This window comes from Agelaius phoeniceus, chromosome 5 (genome assembly GCF_051311805.1).
Source record: "Agelaius phoeniceus isolate bAgePho1 chromosome 5, bAgePho1.hap1, whole genome shotgun sequence".
In the NCBI taxonomy this organism is placed as follows: Eukaryota; Metazoa; Chordata; class Aves; order Passeriformes; family Icteridae; genus Agelaius; species Agelaius phoeniceus.
Window position 1 is genome coordinate 67867414 of NC_135269.1, and position 23801 is coordinate 67891214.

At 41.7% G+C, this 23801-nt stretch overlaps 1 protein-coding gene across 12 annotated transcripts in view; it reads right to left on the bottom strand.

Moving 5' to 3' along the window:
• CELF2 (CUGBP Elav-like family member 2) overlaps positions 1-23801 on the bottom strand; it is a 549110-nt gene that overhangs the window by 233890 nt on the left and 291419 nt on the right. The window contains exon 1 of one of the 12 annotated variants that reach the window (XM_077179254.1): positions 21996-22170. The exons of 7 other annotated variants lie outside the window; for them this stretch is intronic. Coding sequence is in view for 4 of the 5 variants with exons in the window: in XM_077179247.1 (XP_077035362.1) it covers positions 10393-10466 (74 nt within the window). In the remaining variant the exon portion in view is untranslated. Of the gene's footprint in view, positions 1-10392; positions 10742-21995; positions 22171-23801 lie in introns of those variants that run through there. 4 more of the 12 variants (XM_077179247.1, XM_077179249.1, XM_077179248.1 and 1 more) reach the window with 4 other exon arrangements.

Below are 23801 nucleotides of genomic sequence, written 5' to 3' on the forward strand. Positions count from 1 at the left end.
CAGGGAAGGCTTCCTGCTTGAAACATGGATGGATCAGAGCAGGCTGAAGGCTTCCAGCATTTTAAACAAACATAAGCTGGGCAAATTGCATATTTCAGGGACAGAGAAAAATATGGCATGAAGTGGTAAGAGACTGGAAAAAGAGTTTTAGCTATGTTGATGGATTTTTAAAGTGCTACATGCTATGCTTCTTCACTGATAAAAAAATCCAGCTAGATCTATAAGGGTTTTCATTATTTACAGCACATTATAGAATTGAATAAAAAGGCTGTTTGCTGTTCTTGGCAATGTGATTATTTGCTGTTAAATATTTACACCTTTTTTTTTTTTTTCACCAAGAGTTTTGGGAAAGAAGAGGGAAGTTGATTTATTTATTTTTAAGTTTCCATAAAGCCTTTCAGGTTCATGTCCAGAAATTTTCAGCAGCATTTTTGCATGTTCTGGGATCTGGGGCTTTGCTGAGCTTAAAAATAAAACCTTCATTCCTGTTAACACAAATGATGCTCCATTTTTTAAATATAAAATTAATTTTAAATGATCATTTTCTCTGCTAAGTAATCCTGAATTTGCATCTTATATAAAAGCCTTGCCTAAATACATACCTTTTTCTGCTCCACAATATTCATTTTACCCACAGGCCTGGCATCTCTTATCTCCATATTCACTCTGGATATGTGGCTCCAAACCAAACAGGAAAATCAGAGGCCTGAGTGGTTGAAGTCAGCAGCAGTCCTCTCTGCTGCCTTTCCCCACTTGAGAAGAAATGGAGAGCCAAGGGGTGCTCAGAGACCTTCAAATCCTCTGAAGGCCAGCAAAGCAAAGTATAAGCATCCCCTGATGCAGAGGTGAGGACAGAGAGAGCAAAGAGGCACAGAATCAGCCAAATAGTCTCCAGCTCCTGCAGAGATTCCAGGCAGCAATATGGGCATCTGAGCAAGCTGAAAATTGCTCCTTTCTGAATTCCAGAGTGTATCTCTTGCTACAATTGGCCTGCTGTTCATCAGCACAGACAAACTGAGGCTGCTGCAGGACCTCTTCCCAAATCCGATAATCTGTGCATGTGGGGGAAGAAGAAGTGACCTGAAGGAGCCTGTAACAATACTTTGAAAACACAGAAATCAGCCAGGGCTCTTGAAGACTCTTTAGGCCACATTAAGCCCTGTAAGCTTGCTGGAAAACAGGTCTCATTCCCCTATGAATGCTGCTTCAAAGGAAGGGTTTGCATTGAAGAATTGCTGCTGTCTTACTTTCCAATGACAATGAGAAAGAACTCTTCGTCAACATCTATGTGGCCACATTGAAATAGTCACTGCAGGAAGAAAAAAGGCTCAAAAATACCCAGAATCAGACCCCAAATCATTACATTGTGCAATACATACTAAAGCCTATACAAAGCTTCATCCTATTCCAGTGAAACACCCTAGGAACAGCAAAGACATGGGAATGGTAAGAAGAAGATATTGGAACCCAGAGCTTTTCCTATTCTACACAGCCTTGTCTTGAAGATAAATAAATGTGGTCCACTAAGTGAGATACTAGGCTGCACTTAGGGAACAATGAAATCAGGCAAACCCAATTGTTTTAAAAATCTGTAATATAGTGCTGGACTTTCTTCAGCTATATCCGAGCACAGTTATGAAGCTGCTGCATTTACTCTCTTCTCCACAGACAACAAACCAACTTAAAAGGGGAAGTTGTACTCTATCTTCTGCAGCCAAACAATAAAGATATCTGTGAAAGCTGAGAGCCCTCAGGCACTGAGATGAATCCTTCTCTCTGGCAAAGGGAAAAAGATTTGACAACAGGAGTAGAACCCCCCCTGCCCCTACCTGAGATGTGTGAACATGCCTCAAAAGAATACCTGCCCAACTCAAACTGACTTATCTTCCACTTCATCATCAAGACAGGCACTCTGCTAGCAAGGTAGAACAGTGTCTGAAAAGTTATTTGCCTCATGTTTCCATGCTGAAGTTCACTCTGAGGCGAGCAATGAGAAAAAAGCTGCAAAACCCACGTACATGACTGCAATTCATGGCTCAGAGCTGGGCAGCCTGGCACAGGATGCAAAGCCCAGCATTATGCATTCCTCATTCAAGCCAAGCTCCTGGAAGCCCAGCGGAAGTTTGGCTTGAACAGGGACTACAGGCTATAGCTGGTAATAAAACATCAGATAATAGTGCTCTACGTGTCCAGAGAGGTGATCTTTTTTCTAAGAATTGCTTCACTTGTCATTGATTTTTTCACATCCTGCAAAATTAAATGCTAATTTTATTCCTTCCTCTTCCCCCTGGTCCCCTCCCACTCAATACTGATCTCCAGGAGGAGCTGGCAACACTGAACCTGCCAGAAAAAGCCAGTGCTCACCTGGCAATCCTAAAAATTCAGTGCTTCGAGGAAGAAGCTGAATGATGTGAGTCAGACTAGGACAAGGGCAATGACTTCTGCATTTTTTTGCCTGGAGAAATCATCTAGATTATCTGTGTTATTCCTTAATTCAGCATTTCTGGCTTTGTGGTCAAATCTTTGAATATCTTCCCAATCAAGATATTTTCTGGAATCAATTTTAAAGACTAAATGCATACCTAAATAGTCACTGGGATTTCATGAATTCTTTTTTTGTATCTCTGTTGGGGCTTTTTTCTTGTTTGTTTGCTTGGTTTTTGTTTTGGACAGCAGGGGTTTAATATAGTTTGGATAGGGCCATTAGAATATGAGAAACTGGTTTCTAAGCAATAAGATCTTGGAAGAAAAAATGAAACTAAATTAAGAAAAAAATTGAAAGTTCATTTACTGACTAATGAAATTATCAGCTTTTCTATATGTAATAGAGAGACATTTCAGATAAAATGAAAGAGTATTTTATTTCCCTGGAAGACACAACAAGGGGATCAAGTTCACTAAAACTCATGGTGAAATGAAGACAAACTCCAACTATGTAAATTGCAATTTCTAGAGCATCTTGTATGAGAACAAGGTGTAGAACAGGGTTTTCTCTAAGCAATAGCCACCAGGCATGGAGTATGTTTGACAACATTTCAAACTCCTAATGCTTGTTCTACATTCCATCTGTGCTGAAATATAAAAAATATATAAAAGCATTTATTGATAAAGGGCAGAACCAGATGTCTCTCTCACTAACAATGAATTGCAGGCAAAGGCTGACAGAGCCAAGCAATTGAATGAGCCAGGAAAAAAAAAAAAAAAAAAGAGAAGAAGGGAATAGATCACTTGATTTTGTAGATTTTCAAATGCAGTTGTCCTCTTCCAGAAGCTAATAATTTTCAACTACTGGGCCTGTTTCAGGCAAATGAAGTGCACTTATCTCACACTAGGCCAGAAACCATCACTGGACCAAGTGCCCCTGGAGTCAACAACACAAGTGGTGGGTCAAGCAAGCTGTGGATGTTTGGGGTTTTGGTTTTTTTTTTTTTGCATTTCTGAGCAATTCAGTGGTGCAAAGCTTTTGAGGAGCAAGAAATGGGAAGAGCACTTACATATTAAGCAAGAAGACATTGTCACGCCTTTGGAATAAGAGGATGATGGATTTTCATTATTTTTCAGGTTTATGAAACAAAAGATTTCTCTTGTCAGCCGTGACTTGCAATCAGACTGGAGCTGCTTCAAAGCACATGGGAGGTAGGAAGAGAGTACAAGGGAAAGCACAGTAAAACCTGGGACTGAAAGGGTCATAGTTCTCCTGTCACAGAGATACCCAGCTCCACACACCAGCTACAGGGTGCTTGTGTCTGGATATTCCTCTCAAAATCTCCACTGCTGTTGAGGAGTGAGTAAATTTTAGTGCACAGTTACTGAAAAAGTTGTAAATTAATATGGCAATGAATTACTACCTATGACTGCTGGGACAGTGTTAAGCATTTCTGCCAGGACTACATTTTCCTTGTCATACTAACCCACATGGAAAAAAGAAAACAATAATAATAATAATAATGAAAAAAAAAATCAGTAGATCACTAACTCCATTTTCCAGAAAGAGCAATAGCTACATCTCTGGAATAACCATGGTTGTAAACTCTAAAACCCCAGGGTAAGATCCACACAACAATTTAAGAAATAAACAGGGATGTGAAAATCATAAAGCAAAATTCTCAGGTTGCTGCTGCTGCTGTTTCCCTGGCAAACCTGAAGTGGCTCACTGTGCACGGGCTGAGGGGAAATCAAGGACATAAATTCCCTGCATGCTCCTCCACAGGGGATGAGTCCATCCCTGATGCAGTGGGGAGCAGGGCACAGCTGGGCACAGCTGGGCATGGTGTCTCCTTCCAGGGTAACCTGGACACAGCTCCCTGCTTCCAGAATAAGCTGAGCAGAAGTGGGCAGGAGCACATCCCTTCCACCCTAACCACAGGCATGGACTAAGCCTCTCCACAGTACTAAGCCCTAAGTCCTGCCCTCAGCTGTGACAACATGCTGCCCCTGATAGTAAGCCATGGGTAAAGTCACAAAATATGGCCCAGGAGGCTGGTGCAGGATCTTCCTCACAGCTCTTACACCAATGCTTGTTTCAGAGCATTGCTTTTGAACTTGACTTCAAGTGTTGCCACCATTTGGCAGGCAAGGGAGAATCCATCCCAGGGCAGAGAACACACGCAAGATACTCAGCCTTCTTCAGCTGAGTCGTAAGAGGCAAGAGAACGCAGCTGTTCTCATCCATAGAAACTATTTTTTTATATTTGTGTAAATGGAAAGAAAAAAAAAATCACCAAACAGGCACTATTGGTACAGTAGGCAACTCCTTTGTGAATTGGCTCATTTAGGCATTCATTTAAACACAGTAATTAAGATTTAACAAAACAGAAGCTGCTTTCAGATGTCATTTTGAAGGCCAGATGATCTCCTCTTTATTAATATTATAATTTTAAACTATTGTCAGCTGAATTTTCAAGAATCAAGCTGTGAGCAAAGACAACACACTACTGAAGTGTGTCCTATTTACGTAACCCAGTCTCAATGAAAATGAGAGATTGGTTATAAATCTGTGATACAGAGGATGGAGAACTGCACCACTAAATCTCAAGGTGCTTTATCTGGATGTTAGGAGGGAATTTATACCTTCAGCATCTGCCATTCACCTTTTCTGTTTAACACCATATGGAAGAGCACAACAGCATTTAATGCAACATATTTCTGAAAACCTTTATGAGAAAGCCAGCAGCTTACTGCAAATGAAAAATGAAATCCTGAAGGGAACACAAGCCTTCTCCTCTCCACAGCCACAGAGAATGCAGGAACGCGTTGGAAAGCAATTAAAGTATGATGATTCTAAAGGGGAATAATTATTTCACAATTACTTGAGAACATTACATTTATTGCTCCAATTAGTTTTTATTTTCCAAATAGGCATTCTTGTTCCTGCATTTTTCTTGTACCTATGAAGGTTTTTCTTGTTCTCCCACTTCTTTGCTAAGGAAAACTGAGCCTGGCTTTCTACATATATTCCCTTTTTTGTGACTTTAGCCTCTGGTTAACCTTGCCCTGCCACCAGTTTGTTTTAATTAAAGGAAATCATGTCAGGAGATGCGACATACTTTGCACCTATATGAACACAGAAAAAATAATGCCCTATAGGAAACAGTGTATGGAAATGAAGAAAAAAGAAAGAAAACCAAAATGTTGCCTTTCCACTTTAGAAGGAAAAAAGTTTTTATTTGCTTAAAGTATAAAACAATGATTTCTGTGTAGAATATTGTCTTGCTCAAGTGTACTCTTTGTATTCCAGGTGCTTTTAAAAATGAAAAGATTTTGTACACCTTTCCCTGTATCGATTTGGTCAAACATTTTTATATTAATCCATGAATTAATCATGAAATTTGAATAGTCCAAATGCTCATAAGATATCAAACATCCTAAAATGCCAATGAAATATTTAGAGTTATCAAAGTTGTTAGAGCAATCATAACTGATGATTAATTTGGATGATGAATACGTGTGGGGGAGGCTTAAAACTTGTGAGATCGTATCATAGGAAGTGAAAGATATATTTAAATATTGATGTGCTGAGAGTTATCGTAGGTTAACTTCTGAATGAGATTCTAGAAAAGATGATGGGGAGAAGGACACCATGAAATTGTAATTGCTTAATAGACATCCAAAGATTTATTTTCCTTTCTGAAGCTCCTTGGCACCAGTCAAAAATTTTCTTCTTTTTTTGCTTTGCTTTTCCTCAGTAGTGGCCCAAGGAATATGTCACACAAGTAATTTAAGTAAAAGTCATATTACTTAAAATAAAGCTATTACTGAATCAAAGATAGAATAAAGTGCCAGTATAAGGATGAGACAGTGGTCTTAAAAATGCCTGTCTATTTTCAGTTAGGAAATCATGATTTGATATTCTAGATATAAAAAAGACCAGAGAGTGGAAAAATTATTTTCGACAGGATGTTGAGTTTCCCTGCAGTTCAGTTTAAAAACATAAATTTGTTATGTCCAGGTTTTGCTTAAAAAAAAGTCCTATATTGCAGGTTTACTGCAGAAAATGAAGTTCTGGATTTTAAAATGCAAGCATGTCCTGTGAATGATGACATTTCTTATTTATTAAAGAGCAAGTACAAACAAAAATATCAAAAATTGATCTTCACTGGCTTTTTAATCAGCATATTGCACATATATCGGATTTTGACTCATTTTTGATTAGAAGAGAAAGAAATTCAAAGGCTTCATATTTTTTCACATTATTGCCCTGTAACCCATGCAGTTGCACGCACACTGTTGAAGCATAATGTATTTTATTGGCATTATATCCAGCTACCAAAAATTAAAGTAAAATTTGAGTTGGTTTCAGTAGTAACAAACACTGATACTCATTTACATGAAAGGTAATCCCAGGCACTGAAATGTGGAACATGGAATGGAAAAATCTTCTGTGGTATTGCGGAAACCAACATGAGGGGGGGTTACAACAATGAGTATTTAATCCTCAAAGCAACCACTTCACAATCATCCAGTTGGCATGTACATGTGAGCCAGTGAAATCAGCAAATTACACTGAACTCAGATTTTATAACCTCACTTAGTAACCATTAACCCTCTCCTACCCTGTCCAGATACACACACATATTTCATCTGTATGTTTCACCTATGTGTGTCTGAGTATTTTCCTCAGAAATGCCTCTTCCCCACAGTGCACAACAGCGGTCAAACAATTCCTGATCCTTCCCAGAGCACTCACCAAGCAGGGCTCTTTGCAGGCATTTACCATGGTTAGAGCATCCAGCTTGCCATCTGTCCTCAAAAACAGAAGTTCATGCATTTTTATGCTTCATATCCTAGAGTATCTATTTTCCAATGACATGTCATTAATTAATTTTTACTAGTAAATTGCCATTCAGTCACTAACCAGGTACACTGATGCCATGCATACAGTTTAATTATACACAGTCATGCTCAATGTATCTGATGTTCTATTTTATTCCTGTTTAGCTATATAGTAACAGCAGCAAAATCTGAAAGCAAGCAGCATTTAAGAGTTATTAACATTCTCACAGAGGTAAGAGCATTTTAACTTTGCAATTATCAGGCTGGCAGTTGACTTTCACACTAGGTATGCACTGAAAGTTATTCCTTGAAAAATCCCCTTTTTCTCTCACATTGAAATAATGGATGATTCTGAGAATAAATCCCTTTACAAACATTTTTTTAATGTGCAAAGAAGAAGTGTAAGTGATATTGTATGCTACCAATTTCCCAAAACATCTGATAAGCCGCCGGCGTATTAAAAAAAAAAATCTAGTTTTGCCAATTTGTGCTGTGAAAGAAACGTTACACGTATATTTTGCTAATTGCCTTGCTCTAAAATAAGCAATTCCTTTCTGCTAAAGAGTGAACTGAGCTGCACGGAATGGCTGGAGCAGATGGCGAGGTTAAAAGTTTTGTGCAGCGTGGTAACTCGGAGCGTGCTCTCGGATGCTCCGCGCCACCCCGCTACCGCTGCTGGCGGCTCGCCGCTCGCCTGGGGGGGCAGCTCAAGGGGAAGGTGCTCGTGTGCCCCTGACCCCTGATGCGTAATCAAACTGCATCCTCGTCAGCACTGATTAGCCCAGAGAGCTGGGGACTTGCAAATAAATATATGTCACCACTTGGCTAAGAAGGACGAGGTAAAGATGGTTTTAAGCAGCGGAATGGCAAGAGTGTTAGAAAGGCAGTGCAGCAAAGCTCTCAAACACAGCATTTAGTTTCAAGACTATTTTTGTTAGAAGCTCCCTGAGTTCATGGCAATTTAGTGTCAATATTAATTTGCATGCACTACACAGGATCCCTTGAAATCATACCATCTCCACAATTAGATCAGCAGCAAAGCAAGGTTTGGTTCATACAAGGAAGCACATCACATCACGACCACTGATGATACAGGAGGTAAAGTTTTTTTTCCTTCAAGAGATTACTTAGTCACCCCTCCCCCTCAAAAATGCCAACCCTACAAGTGCATTTAACAACTCCATTATCAAACTTCTGCATTTCAAGATCCACTTAGGTGCTGACATTTCTCTAGACTAATTTTTGTATCTTTGGACACACATTAAGCTCTGCGTCTAATGAACACTGACTGTGTTTCAAGCTGTGTTAAGATATATTATGGATGCTTCACAGAGAAAAGGAGTACGAAGAGAGCAATGCAGAAGAAAGAGTTTGACGTGGTACTCCCCCACCTCGAGGGGCAAATTGGAGATAAAGTTATATAAGCTTAAGTGACAACAGGGCATCATCAGCCACAGTTAATAGTGCCTTTGAGCTTGGAGATGTTTGTTAGCAGGATCTTTTCTGACTGCCTGGAAGGACAGCAGGTAGAAAGTCTAATCAAAGCTGAGATGATGAAAAACAAGGGGAAGTTTGGCTGTGGCAGGTGCCTACAGAGGGCTGCAGAGCAAGAGATACCAATGTTCAGCTGCTACTTTGTACCCTAATGGGCAAACCTCTGCGACTCCTCTGCAAAACTGAAGAAATTGACAGCACTTGTACCAGAACCAACTAATGCCAATAAAATCTGTGATTTTACAATGGGAAGAGCAAAACACAGCACAGAACACTTTTGAATCTAAGATCACAAATTTAAGACAAGAGGCAGCATTTACACACTTCGCTGTCCTTCAAGGACTGTAAAAATAGTGTAAGTCACCAAGTAGCTTCCCCCCTGACTCTTGCCCCTCTCCCACACACTCACTAAACCTCAGCTGTCTGAACAACTGGCCACTACTGAATGACTCCATGCAGAACACTGCTGGTGCAAGGGAAAGACATTCCACCTCAGAGAAAGTTTGGTTACCAGTAAAAAAGGCAATAAAAGTCTGAATAGCCTTAGATGGGGGCACAGTATGCAACCTGATTTGTGCAAATTGCAGGTGACACTCTCTGCTGCACATACGGGTTTATTTACACTTGTAACTTAAGTGCTGCCTCAACCAGAACAGCTTCAGTGCAGAGTCAACGCCAAAGCCTCTCGCTTCATTCTAATGTAACTCAAATCACGTTTGCCATCCCGATGAAAGAAGAAAAAGCAACAAAATAAAAGATACTTTGGATACTGTAAAACAATGCAGCACAGTCCTTACACTTCGAATCTTTCAGCAGATGTCTATTTCATCATTTCTAGCTTTTACTTTTTCATACAAAGCTTAGGTTACCTGAAAATACCTGCCAATTCGCAATGCCCAAGAGGATGATAATAGAAACTTTCAAACCGAGATTAACAGAGCAGAGCCGGGCTAGGGGAATACTTCTCCTTCTGAAATTCCAGCATTCAGCTCCTTCCAATACATCTCATCCCCACTTCAACTGCATGTAAAACAACCATCCTCACCCTAATTAACACTCGCCGTACCAGGCAGCTGTCGGGGACGGTATGGGGGGGGGGGGAACAACAAACCGCCAAATCCTTGCGTTCTGCCAGGTACTCCCAGTGGATGCTTAGCATTTCATCTGAATTTGAAAACTGATGAAAATTTGCGGGGGGTGAGGGGTGGGCATTTTTATTCTGCCGGGAAGGGGTGATAAGACACGGGTGGGTCCGGGCTGGCTGCAGGGGACAGGTGTCTGTGGAGGGCTCCGCTGAGCACGGAGGGGAGAGCGCTCAGCTACGCGCGACCGACGCGCGTTTCTCCACGTTGCATCATCATCATCATCAGCGGCAGCCGAAAGCCCCCCGCGCCCTCCGGCACCGACCTGCGGGACGCTGAGCACCCCGGGAGGGGGCACGGCACGGAGACCACCAAGAGACTTGGGAAAAGGGGGGGGTGGCTCGGGCTACGAGCCCCCATTGCCCTCCCCGGGAAGGGCGGGCGGTGCGGGAGGGAGCCGGCCGGAGCCGGGGGCTCGGTGCCGGGCGGTACCCGGAGCCGGGGCGGGGTGGGGGGACACGGCGGCAGCCCCGCCGCCACTTACATTCTGTCAGAGACCAGCAAGCGGCCGTCGACCATCATCTCCGGAAGGAAATCCAGCTTGAACGAAGAAGTCATGCTGGGCTCCGGGGGCGCCGCGGCGGTCGGCGGGAGGATGCGGCGGGGCGCGGCGGATCCCACAACTGCGCCGGGCGGCGGAGCGGCAGGCACAGGTGCGGAGGCCTCCCCGCGGCAGCCGCCAGCCCCGGCAGTTGTCACATTTCTCTCCCCCTCTCGGTTTTTTCCGCCAATCCCCTCCGAAATCGACTGCTGAGGCAACTGTCGGTGGAGCGCCAGGTGCTGAGCGGGGAGGCGGAGCCATCTCCCCGCTGCGGCTCCCCGTTAACCCCTGCGCCCCCGCCGCCCCGGGAGAGGCCTATCGCCGCCGCCGGGCCGGGGGCTGCCCTCCCGGGGCTCCGCCGCTCCGCCCGGCCCGGCTCCGGGGGCGGCCCGACCCGCCCGGCGCCTCCGCAGCGCTGCCCGGCCCCGCGGCCGAGCGGGGTGAGCCGAGCCCGGCGGGGCAGCGGCCCCGGGGCGGGCACTGCCCCCTCACACGCCGGGCACGGCTCCCCCCGGCGCGGCCGGAGCCAGCCTGGGGGCACTGGGGATGTTTGGTCAGGGTCTGGGTGCAGGCTCGCTCTCCACTCAAACTCCTGCCATTCAGACCTTGGCAGCGTTTTAAATGCTCAGAGTGATGTTACTGGCTGGCGAGAGAGTGGTAGTAACTCTGTCCTCGCTGATCAGAAAGAGGGATTTGAATAACTAATGACGGCAAATCCTTTCTCGTGGCCGTAACCTCCCAAAAACCCGCTCCCAACCTCGCTGCTCTCAGAGTTGGCCGCACTCGGAAGTGTCACCACCAAGACGCGCACAAAATTCCACACATACAAATAGCTGGAGGCCCCCCCACTCCACGCCACCGCCCCCTGAAAATCTGTATAAATTTTCCTTTCCATCTCCGAGACCTGCTTGCTTCAATACAAAGCCGCTCCAGGCGAAAGAATATTAACATATTTACGAAGATTACTAGGTGATCTGAGCAGTCTAGACAGACAGAACGTTCCTCAACATTGTGTGTGCTTCTCCATCTGAATCTCTCCCTACGTTTTATAATTTGATTTGTTATGGATAATCAACGCTTGCAAAAAGTAGCAAATGCAAATTAAAACCTACTATGCTTAAACTTTTCAAAGAGCATTCTAATATAAAAACTAAATTGACACATTAAAAATGTGTTATCAGTCAGGCCAAGTTTTATTTAAATTTTGACCATTGTTGATTTCATAGGGGAAAAAAAATACAGAATGAGCAAGTTTTTAGAGTTCGGTTTATTGCACTAAGAGACTTTCTAATTTTAAATAGTTAAAAAGGAAGAAAACCCCCTCAGGCTGCTAAAATTTTTGCCTACTTTGCAAGACTAAAGAAAGAAAAGGTTCACTTGGCCCTCAGCATAATCCCCGTAGGACAGCTGCAATCCTGAACAGATATCTATAGTGTTATTAATCTGCTCTGCTCTATATGTTCACATACTGTCCTCGTCACCATGGCACCTAAACATCCCCCTAGAAAGGCACAAAGCAAAGCTGTGGCTCCTCTTTACTGAATTCATGGTGATTCCTTTACGCCACCCATCCATCACAGCGCAGGACTGACTACACAGTGGATAAAAAAATTAAGTGCAAAGTCCAAATGAAAGGAGAAACCAGCACAACTTTCTCCAGCTGGATGCAGCCACCTGGTCTTTGATCTGAGGCCTCCATGGTGGTTAATCCGGCCCAGAGCAGAGTTGGATTAACTTTCAATTTTAAAATCTTGCCACTGCAGAAGGGACAGGTTTTAGCTCGGAAGAAATACGGGCAGCTCAGTGAGGATGAGGATATTCTTTTAACTAAGAAGTCTCCACCCCCACTTCGCCCTGTGCGGCTGGATCTGCACCTCTTCATCACGAGTTTTTTTGGTACATGCTAAATCTAAGGGACTTCAGTCTCACCAGCCTGTCACTCCTAAGGACCACAGTCCCACTGCTGCTGACTGAAAAGTAAATCCACGCTTCGCACAGGATGCAAAGAGGGAGGAGGAGAGAATCACAAATAATTTTGCTTAAAATCTGCATATGGAATAGAGAGATCCTTATAAATTTGCCCCATTATGCAAGGTGTAAGTGCTTAAAAATGCTTCATTAAAACGTATGTTCTTTTGAAATATTTATTTTCCTTTTAATTACATGTGAATTAGCTGGAAGAAGCTGTAGGGAAGCCCTCTTACTGACTTAAGCCTTCTCAGCAGTTTGTTAAATTCTAGCCTCAAATCCCTTGAGGGAATAGTGGATTCAAAGCAGCTTTTAATCATACTATAAGGAGGGTGAAGTAGTATGTAAGTAGGTCATAGAGAAAGCATTACAAGTGCATAGGTTATTGCTTTATTTAACAACTACAGTGTAACACACTTTTCAAAGCACATTTGCTTTTGCCATTTAAAAGTTAGAAGCAGGAACAGGGTCAAATGCAAAAAGGAACCCTTTCCATAAAAGATACTGAGATACGACTCAAGGAGAGCTTAGAGGGAAAAACTGCATTCGAATAATTTGGTTCTCAAACATAAATTATGTAGTGTCTGTGTATGAATTAACTCTCGATGGCAGAGGGTAAGTGGTAAGAAACTAAAAATCCTGATTGTTTCACACACTGTTCCAGGCTCAGCTCTGTTATTTGTAACATTTATGTCAGATTCTTGACTAGCACATGTGTGCAAAATAGCAAGTTTTATTAAAAATTAAGGGAAAAGTGGAAGCTCTGATATGTTGCTACAGTACAGAGAGAAATGGGGAGCGAGAGTGGCAAGTGAAACTGCATTTATTTTCACAGCATAAATCAGACAATGACTCTAAACACTGGCTTAGAGTAGCTGCATTGTTGTTGGCCGCCAATATTAAGCTTTTTCAACGGGTGGAGCATATGGCAGTTTTGAGGGAGGAACCTAGAATTTGGAATCATCAATTCTTGGGCTTTAATCCTATTCCAGCTACAAATGCTGCCTCCTATCCCTCCTCCCCTCATTTCAGAGGCCCAGACCCTGTTTGGCTCGTTGACTCTGTGTCCCTCAGTTTCTCCATCTGTCTGAGCGGGGCAGATAAAGCAGTTCCCCCTCACCTTTGCAGATTAGTCACTGTTCAAGAAGCTTTTCAAACACAGAGCTACATACAATTTCTCCAAACAACTCAACCTTTGAAAATTGCACACCCCTTCAGAGAAAAAAAACCAAAAAGAAACTACAAAAAGTTCAGCTGCAGAAGGCCAGGATTGAGCGGGTGACTTGGGTGTATGAGCTCACTCTGACATCACTGCCTGTGGCTTCTTCAGTGAGTGACAAAGACAGCAGACATCCCCTTCCTTTCCAGACCCCAGAGCCAAATCCAATGTGTAACTCACATCACATCCCCCCTCCAGACCCCCTCCTCACCCTATAATTAATTGCCATTCTTCTAATCAATTTGCCCCCAAGTTTTGGGCCAAGGAAATGCTACCGTTGGAAGCACTTCAAGGGAAAGTTTCTGAATGACTTCACTCTCTCCCAAGCCTGCAAGGCAGTATGAAGAGAGTTCAAATCCTCTGCTTTATTCCCCCCTAAGCCAATGAACATGCTTGGGATTCAGCTTATCTCTGGCATCAAAGCAAGTTTCTAACAGAGGCAGCAGAAGCAGAGCTCAGTGGCGGGCGGTGTAAATTTGGAGCGGGCTCGAATGACTCCAGTGGAATCACTCAGGATCTTCCACTAATGCGAGGGGGAGAAGGAATCTGGTCCAGCTGGAGTTGGTGAATGCAAACGAGGTGGTTGCTGTCTTCCACAAAGAAATAACCTTCCAGGCAAGCCATGGAAGCCTGGAAGTAGTGGTGTGACTAAGAGCAGGCAGTGCAGCATTCTGGTTTGTGTAATGGGATGTGAGCCTACCTCCCTATAAGGAAGGGAGCCCTTATATCAGCCTAAATCTTAGGAGCAGACTTCTGGAGGGGCAAGAAGGGGAGGGGGCCTGAAGAAACAGCAAAGCAAAGCACACGAGCACTTGGGCAGGACTACAGAATGGTGTAAAAATCATTAACAATTAGAGCAAAAAGTAGTGCATTTCCTTGAATGGTAAAAAGTAATGGGTGCAATTCTACACCATTTTACCATTTGTGATTACCTGGAACAAAACTGTCTTTGTCAGTTATGTCTAATATTGGAATAAAAAATTGAATTATGGAACCGTAACCTTTCAGTAGGGATTTTGTATTTACAAAACCAAACACAAAACAGTCTTCCACTCATTTTGAGGAATAAAATAACTTGCATAAAACTGCAATCCTTTTAAAAAGAAAATGAAAATATTGGTTAAAGCTGATCAATGAATTTTTAGTATTTAAAATAGTGCTTGTGAGGCTCCCTCCGCTTCCGTAGGCTACTGTAGCTCATCAGTAATCTTCAGAAATAAACGTCATTTAAAATTAGTCCTGTGAAAAGGTCCCTCAAATTAAGCATTTCTAGAGCTTTCACTTGAAGCGCATTGATATTATGTAAACTTGGTTGCTATAGTAAAACTTCCCACTCACTTCTCTTTTTTTTTCCCTTCCTATTTTATACCAGTGATGAGGTGATTTCATCCCACTGTGGGTAAAGGGCCTTTGTTCCCTTTTGTGGGTAATAACTCAATCTTTCCTAAAACAATTAGGCAACAAATCACGGCACGGGGCAGATACTACATGGAATGGAGGGTTTTTTGGAAAGGCCTTTAATTTAGAGGGACACCCTCCTCTTTGAACAGCACCAACTACATGGCACAGTCAATCATCATTCTCAGGTCCAATCCAACCTCTGCTCCAGCTGGGCTGTTCCTGAGCTCAGCACTACATTTGGAAAATACTGAAGGAAAGCAGAAACAAGCAAATTTTTGCAAGACCAAGTCTTCCTGTCCTGTTGTTTATTTGCAGTCCTATTGAAGAGCATCACTATTGATCCACAGGTGTTACCCTTGTGTTAGTGCCTTGTGCATATAGACACAAGACCCAAGCTTTTGTCAACCCAGTCTTAACTTGACTTGGTAACAGGCATTATTTTTTTCATTTTTCTTTTTTCCTTCTAATGGACTACCTTATCTTCTCACCTGCTAACTATCAACAACTACTGCCCAAAAAGGAGAAAAACTGGGGTACTGCAAGCACTGGGCAGACCTGATTTCCTACTAGAGAACAGACATGTTATCTATGGTAAAAAAAGACACCTTTCCAAAGAGGGAGGAGGGAACTGAATATTCTTGGATTTGGCTATTATATTATTTTCATGTGAAAACCTATGATTTAGGACAGCAGAAATCACACATCTGGTTCTCTTGTCTGTGTTGCTCCATCCTCACAATATGCAATAGCCTCACCTGTTCCTTCAAAGAGCAGAGGAAAAATCCCACTGTAAAAAAACCCTTCCTCCCTGCCATCTACACCCACAGGAGACACAAAAATCTCTCTGATTTTATATAAATTTGAGTTTTCTGGAGAGTTTTGCCATTCTGGAGAGGCTGGTTATTGGGAAAGAGGCGGGATGAGGGAAGTAGATGATGAGGATGGCCTGGATCAGGAGGTGATGCTGGAGGGCATCTCCAACTGCAAACACCATGGGCAAGGTTAAGTGTGAAGTTCTAATGTGGCATCAGCAAAGAAATAATGTGGGTAAGGGACATCAAAAGAGACAAGAAGCCAAAAGGAGACTTATTTTTATAAACAAAATGTAAAGACATCTGATCTGAGAGGTTTATTACAATATCTGCATTAACCTACTGCACTCCACTTCTAGCAGCAAGATCCTTAGGAGCTTAACCTTCATCCTCACTTCTACCACGTGTCTTTCTTTCTTTCACACTGCAAATGATTGGATTTCACCTTAAACACAAACTGTGGCATCTTTAAGGTAGGAAATTTCACAGGTCTCCTTTTTTCATTTGTTCATGAAGTGCCTAGCATACATGTCAATCCTCAAAAACAACAATCACCCTGAAAATATGCAAAGTAGCTATCTTTGTTTCACAGACAGAAACCATTTAATATCAGACATGAAGGACACAAAGAAAAGGCTCCTGCAGTAACTATAAGGCATTTGGATGGGCAGAAAACTGCACCATGCCTGGTTTTAGTAGTTTGGGTGTTTTCCTCCTTAAATTAACAGTGTAAGAATTGCCACATAAGGCAGATCAAAAGGTCCACCTAGCCCATGACCCTGACTCTGATAAGGGATGGAAAGAGAAAAAGCATGAATATGGCAGGTGATCCTTCACACCTTCCAGCAGCTGGTGGCTGAGGGACTTCCTAGAGTCAAGAATGGCATCTGAACCAAGATGTTTAACAAGCTCAAGTCACTGATTCAGTTTTCCCACTAATTCTCTGTCTGAAAGGAACATTGATGAAGTCACATGTTTATTTTTCCCAGAGATACCTGTTAATTGTGCTGTTCTTAATTTCAGGGATTTGGGGGTCAGCACAACAAAGAAGAACACTGATTTTCTTTTCTGAACCAAATCATTTAACCAAACTTAATGTTTAACATACAGTGTTTCACTTTGAAAGGTCACAATAGTTCATCAGCAACTTTTAAAGAAAAACTCAACCCCTTGATACAAAAACTTCGGAAGGGACGAGTGCTGGAACCATGAGGTTCCTGGGGCAGGCATCTAGTTAGGCATTGTTTTGTGAGAAAGGCTCTTTAGGAAAAATTTTGGTCACTTTGGATTGCTTTATTAAGGGGTGGGGGTTAACTGAGTTTAATGTATGTTCATCAGCCGTGCACAGACAAATCTCCATATGATTCATTGGAGCAGCACTGCAGAACACCTGGTGTTGCCAATGCAGTTCTGTTAGTGTTTTGTTATTTTTAAAGGGGGTTATATAACTCTCTCATTAAAATTAAATGTGGGCTGAAATGATGCAGGCAAATTCTCAAGCTTCAGAGTGAGCTTCTTCCTCACAGTTTAGCAGAAGATAAATCTTTTTTAGGCAGAAGAGAAGGAAAATGAAATCAAGAGGTTGTAGCATTGAATTTAGAGTCTCTAAAATTTTAAGTTTTCTGATAACTCTCTGTTTCTTTTCTAGAAGCCCTCAATCCCTCAGATGCTGACCTGCAGCTTCCAGGGAGGGCAGGTGCTGGATTTGAATCTTAATTTCACTCTGTAGCACAGCCATCCTATCATCCACAGGTATCTGCATGCGCAAGGTTCAATTTCCAGATGATCTGTGTTTGATTACCATTACTTTCCCCTCCTCTATTTGTAATTTTCCCTGTCCTCTCTCTGATTTTCTAGATTTTTTTTCCCTCTTCCTCAAACTCTCTGCTCTCTCTTGCTCCTGGTGACAGACTGTTGTCTGGCATCCTCAAAGGCTGCTCTTGAGGATGACCTGCTGATTTGCTGCCATGGGAACTCCCGAGCAAGGACAGCATTTACCCCTCACACACCGAAGGGCACAAGCAACAGTTCCCTGTGTTGCCCTTCTCACTGGTTAAAGTTTGCCCTCCTCTCTTTCACAAGGGGCATTGGAAAGCTGTGCCTTAAATAACCAGAGTGTTGCAGCCTCTGCAGTGTCCAGCAGCAGCTGAATTATTTGGAGGAAGGTGGAAAAGTCTAATAACTGATGTTAATATGCAAACTGCTTTTCAAAACTAGTGGAGAAAAAGCTTGGGCAGCAAAGCATGAGAGTTGAGGAAAAACCCTCTCCCATATAATGGCAAAAAGCATTGTAAGTGCTTTATTATCATATAACTGCTGGTTTTAAAACTTCCTGTGCAATTTTATTGGTAATCTTATTTCTTTGAATCAGAGAGAGTTAACTTAAAAATAGGTTGTTTTACCCGAATAAGGGATGCAGGGTAACATCAGCACACTGAGTATGCTACATGGAGAGATAACCAAGTAGTTGTCTCCATTCCCCCACCCCTGAACACAATTTTTGGGTGTTTTAATTGAAATGGAAGGATCATTTTTACTTGGCTGCATTTTACAGGGCAGCTTGTGATCCACGCTGTGTCAGCCTTGTCAGTGCACTGGCAGATCTACAGCCCCACGGTGCTTTCCTGCAAGCACAGGCTCATAGCAGCCTAATCCAGTAACGTGGGCTTAATGCACAATATAATTTCACCAACCACCTAGAAAGTGAGTGCAAATCTGGGAGTCGGTGCTTTCCAGAAATGTCATTTTAGTCATTAGTTTAGAAATGCTGAAGATGGATCTGACTGATATTAGCCCAAGGAATGGTCACTGATCCTTATACTATCAGAGAAAATAAAGTTGTGCGTGAGAAGAGCTGAAATCCTTTTTACATCCTGCTCGAGCTGATTACTAGTTATGCTATCTCAGTCTCAAGACTGAAGTGAGAGATGGGAACATTAGAGTCCAGATCAAGATTTACAGAAAATTTGTGAGAATTCCTGACCATTTCCATCCAATAAAGATAGTTAACCTTCAGTGCATCATTAACTTGCTGAGAACGGTACTAAAGCGACTTTAATTGACACATTTGCTTCTGCTGCAGGGTGAAATAACACAGAAGCAATACAAAACGTAAAAAAATAATAATAAAAAAAAAGCTTTTTGTCACAGCAAGTGCGTTAGAGGGGGGAAAACAAAAAAAAATCCAGTTTTTATTTCCTCTGTGTGGATGCCAGCAGTCTTGTTTCATAAACTCCAGTGATTCATCACCATCCCAGGCAGCCAATCATTCTGCAGGTCAAGTAGAAATGGGCTGTAGAGCCAGCAACTCCTGCTGCCCTGATAATGCATGTCATTCCAGGCATGGCGACATGCTTTCTCAACAACTGCCATTTTCAGTTACCTTTTCTATGGCTGACATACAAGTAAATGTGTTGGAAGCAGTAAAACAGTCATAGGAAAAACAGTTGCAAAGATAAATAGCACTTGCACGTGATAATCTCTAATGTCATTAGAAAGGAAAGAAGGATGTGTTTTGAAATAGGATTTCTCTCCTCTGAAAGCATCATTTGACTTGGGGGGTTTTTATGTGTGTGTGAATGAGAGGGGGGGTTTCTGTAAGTTGGTTTTTTTTCCTTGAATTAATATCCAGATATTTGTCTTGGTTAAGAGGTACAACTAGAGGAAAAGGAAAAAAAAACCAAAACCCGACAACAACAAAAACCAATGCAAAACCCAAACACCCAGCATTAAATAAAAAATATTCTTGCAAGTCACTTGTGGAAAAGGTTTTGTACAGCTGGATTTTGTTTGAATTCAGTAATGCTCACTTTAAGAAACACAACTGCTCTAATTGAGGGAAAAGAAAAGGATTTTCTTCAGTCATTTCTTTTCAGGCTTTATTCCTTGTCATCTAACTTAAATTTCATGAACTCCTTTTTCAATAACTGTCCTCTGAATCATATGTAGTTGAATACTGTTTTGCAGATGGAAACTGAGTGGGAGTTTTAAGGGCACAGGATTATAGAAATACACAACATCAATGAAAAATGTTTAAACTTAAGTGCACATATGTATGCGTGCACACATATATATGTGTATTAGTAACACAGCTTGTGTAACTTATGTACATGTACCATGTGAAGTCCCTGTGCCTGAACACAAATGGAGGAAAAAAAAAATGTTCCAAATAACAGTGCTGGAACCAGATTTCAAATGCATAAGATTATCCATATTAATTTATGGTAATCTACAAATGAATGCAGCAGAGACAGTACAGGTTATCCAAAATGGTACTTGCATTTATTGAGGGACGACCACAAAATATCTTGACGACAGATTTAGTTGCATCTTCTAATACCCCCTGAATTAATATCATGCAAAATACAAAGTACAAGCTATGTTTCCCCTTTGGAATGACTGGCTCTTGAAATGCCAAAGGAAAGCCAAATGTTTCTCTCCACACAAAGTCCTCCTAGACATCTTGCTTTCAGATTTCATCAACTTAGGTGTTTTCAGGGCTGTAAGCAGTGAACTTTCCATCAGCGGCATCTTCAGCTAATTAACCCTCCTGATTACAATAATTAGTATTGATTCACTCCTGAATGACTTCTTAAGTATTCAAGCACAATCTACACTTGCAGTAAAACTTCTAGATATGAATATTAATTGAACACTTGCTTTGTTTTTCAGCCCCAAAGGTATAGTTTGCAATCTTATGTAGAATAGAATCATAGAATGGTTTGGGTTGAAAGGGACCTTTAAAGGTCATCTACTTCCAACTCCCATGCCACGAACAGGGACAGCTTCAAGTAGATCAGGTTGCTCAGAGCCGTGTCCAGCTTGACTGTGAATGTTTCCAGGGATGGGGCAGTCACCACCTCTCTGTGCAACCTGTTCCAGTGTTTCACCAGCCTCATTGTGAAAAATTTCCCCCTTATGTCTAGCCTGAATCAACACTATTTTCATTTAAAGCCACAATCCCATGTCCCATTGCAACAGGCCCTGCTAAAAAAATATCTTTCCTGTAAGCCCCCTTTAGGTACTGAAAGAATGCTCCAACATCTCCCTGGATCCTTCCCTTCTCCAGGCTGAAGAACCACAAGTCTTTTCCAGTCTGACTGTTTTTGTGGCCCTCCTCTGGATCCAATCCAACAGTTCCATGTTGAGGACTTGTTGAGGACTCCAGACTTGGAAAAGATGCTGCAGGTGGAATCTCATGAGGGCGTGGTAGATGGAGGGAATCACCCTCCCTCAACCTGCTGGCCACCCTTCTCCTGCTGCAGCCCAGAACACAATTGGCTTCCTGGGCTGTGAGTGCACATTGCCAGCTCACATCCAGCTTTTCACCCCCAAGTATTTATCTGCAGGCAGATCTCAGTCCCTTCATACTTAAATTTCCTGACAGAACCGTGTCAGTGTCATCTGCTCTTAACAAAGAAAATATTAGCATGTTGATGATTGTGGCTCATGAATGTGAAAGTAATTAAATAAATAAATACACACAAAGACTCCAGGCTAATAAATGAATATAATTCAATTCCATTTCCCTATGGAAGCATGGAAAGCCACGTCCCAGGCTAAGATCTGCCGTGCTCTTTCTCTAACAGGTAAGACTGAGGGTGTTCATGTTTTGACATTACACCTGGTCATTGCAAGAACAAATAACAACTCATGTAGAGTCTGAATTACCTCTCTTAGCTCTGTTGTGGAAACAGATGTTGCCAAGTTTGACAACTGCAAGGCACCACATTGTTTTGTGAATGGGTGAGATTCAAAACAGGCAGCACTGAGGACACCTCCGATGCTCAGGCATAAGATCTCTAAACCTATGCAGTCTTTCAAAAGCCATTACTTTCCTTAAACATGCTAAGAAATTACTTGTGCTACAGCTTTGCTTCACCTTCTTTGATGTTAATAATAATTGTTATGGCTCAGAAAGCAATATTTCAGTAAATATGCATAGAAAGATTTTTTTTTTAGTAGGATTCACACAAACTAATTCAAAAATCAGTCTTTGATGTGAATGCAATGTGAGAAAATACCCTTGGAAAAACACAAAGTAATTTTCAATCCAAGACCAAAAAAAAAAAAATCATTGTATATGTATTTTATGAAACATTTTATCCGAAAACATAGAAACTACAGTAAGTTTGGTAGGAACTCACCTGTGAGCAGAGAGCTTAGGAAACAGTTATAGTATTGAATAGTCCTTAAAAGTGGTGGCTGGTTTTTCTGCCCAGGTGTCTGTTGGTGCCTGCTACAGAAGTGGCATTCACGCAGCTCTGGGCTATCCCTGAAGGGGCATTTCCACATAACTGAGAGTGGGGGACTCACGTTATTGCCACTCACAAAGGGCAGTAGCTGCTAGAAAGCTCAGGCTGCTGCAACATGACATGGTAGAAAAATAACTTTATAAAAACATGCCGCTGTTTCCACCCTGCAGTTCAGGCAGAGCAGAGCGGTTGGGAATGAGTTAATGTTTGTCTTGAAAGAAGTTCTCCCAAGGAAGTGAATTATGTCATGGTCCCATAATATTAAACACTATCCTTGCTTTCTTCATGTTTATGCACAACACACAGCATGCAAGCACCTGATAATCCATAACCTCTTGGCTTCTCAAGAAGTATTTTATGTGATGTTACCTTTTTGTTCACATAAACTCTTTGCTATTGGTTTGCACCATCTCAAGACTCGAGGGAAGAAGATACAATGACAAAAAAAAAAGCAAAACAGCATAGCAAGTATGTCAGTCTCCCCACCAAATATTTTTGTGTTGAAATGCATGCTTTAGAGGGCTCTGACTGCTACCGATAAATCCTCAATGTCTTTTTGTTTTAATTAAGGGGTCCAAGAGACCCCTCAACCCATATAAATCATGCACTAGAGTCCAGTTTTTTAAAAAAGAACAAAATCTCTATTAATTGATCAAAGCAAAAACCAGAAGCCACTGATAAATAAATCTTTTCTCTTACAAAATCATTAAACTTATTGCTAAAAGCAATACATTTACTTAACATGTAAAGTATTTAAAGACTTGAAACAGTTTAAGAAACTCCACAGAGTAATGGCAATTCATTTTATTTAAGACCTAAGCTGCTGTCCAAGTAGTAACTCAAAATTTTTCAAAAGCTTTGTAACAATTTTTTTCTCACAATGCATAAGGTTCATTTTTCCAAATTCAAACCCAAAATTGTTAACTGTTTTAATGCTAAACGATGGTTCTTGAAACAGAAAGATAATTTAGGAAATGTCATCTGAATAATTTTTTTGATTAGGGGATAGGAATCATTCAGGTAAATTATTCTGCCTGACCTTAAAAATTCTAATGTATAAAATGTAATAAAAATGGAAAGTCACATGGGCTCCTACTCTGAGATCTGATTTATCATTTTTATTGCATTTTCATTACCTAAACAAAATTAGAAACAGTATCTTCAAAACAGCAGTTAAAGTTGATACGATCGGGCATAAAATCAAGCAAGGGCAGATTTGGCAAGTATGTATTTCCCAGATTGACAGCAGTATTGTAAGCTTTCAGAATCAATAAGTTTTCTCACCACAGTTAAAGGAGAGGTTAGTAATAAATCTGCAACTTAATGCAATAGCCATAATTGTAAGATCCAAGCCTCCCCCTCCCTGCACTATTAGCAGCAGATATCAACTGAAATAACCACCACAAAACAGGCAACGCACTTTAAATTCTACTGTAAACACAAAAAGATTATGGGAAATGAAAAAAGGGCTGAGAAAAGGAAAGGAAAAAAACCCCAAAACAACCCAAACCACCCCATCGCCAGACATACATTAAGCTAGTTTGACAACACCATTGTTCAGCTGTCCCATTGTCAGACCAAAAGATGTATTCAATGCTACAATGTCTGCTAGCAAATAAACAAAAGACTACATTTTTCAAAGCGGGGTGCCAATTCCAGCATAATTCTGTGTGTGAGGGTGCGTGTGTGCGTGTCTGC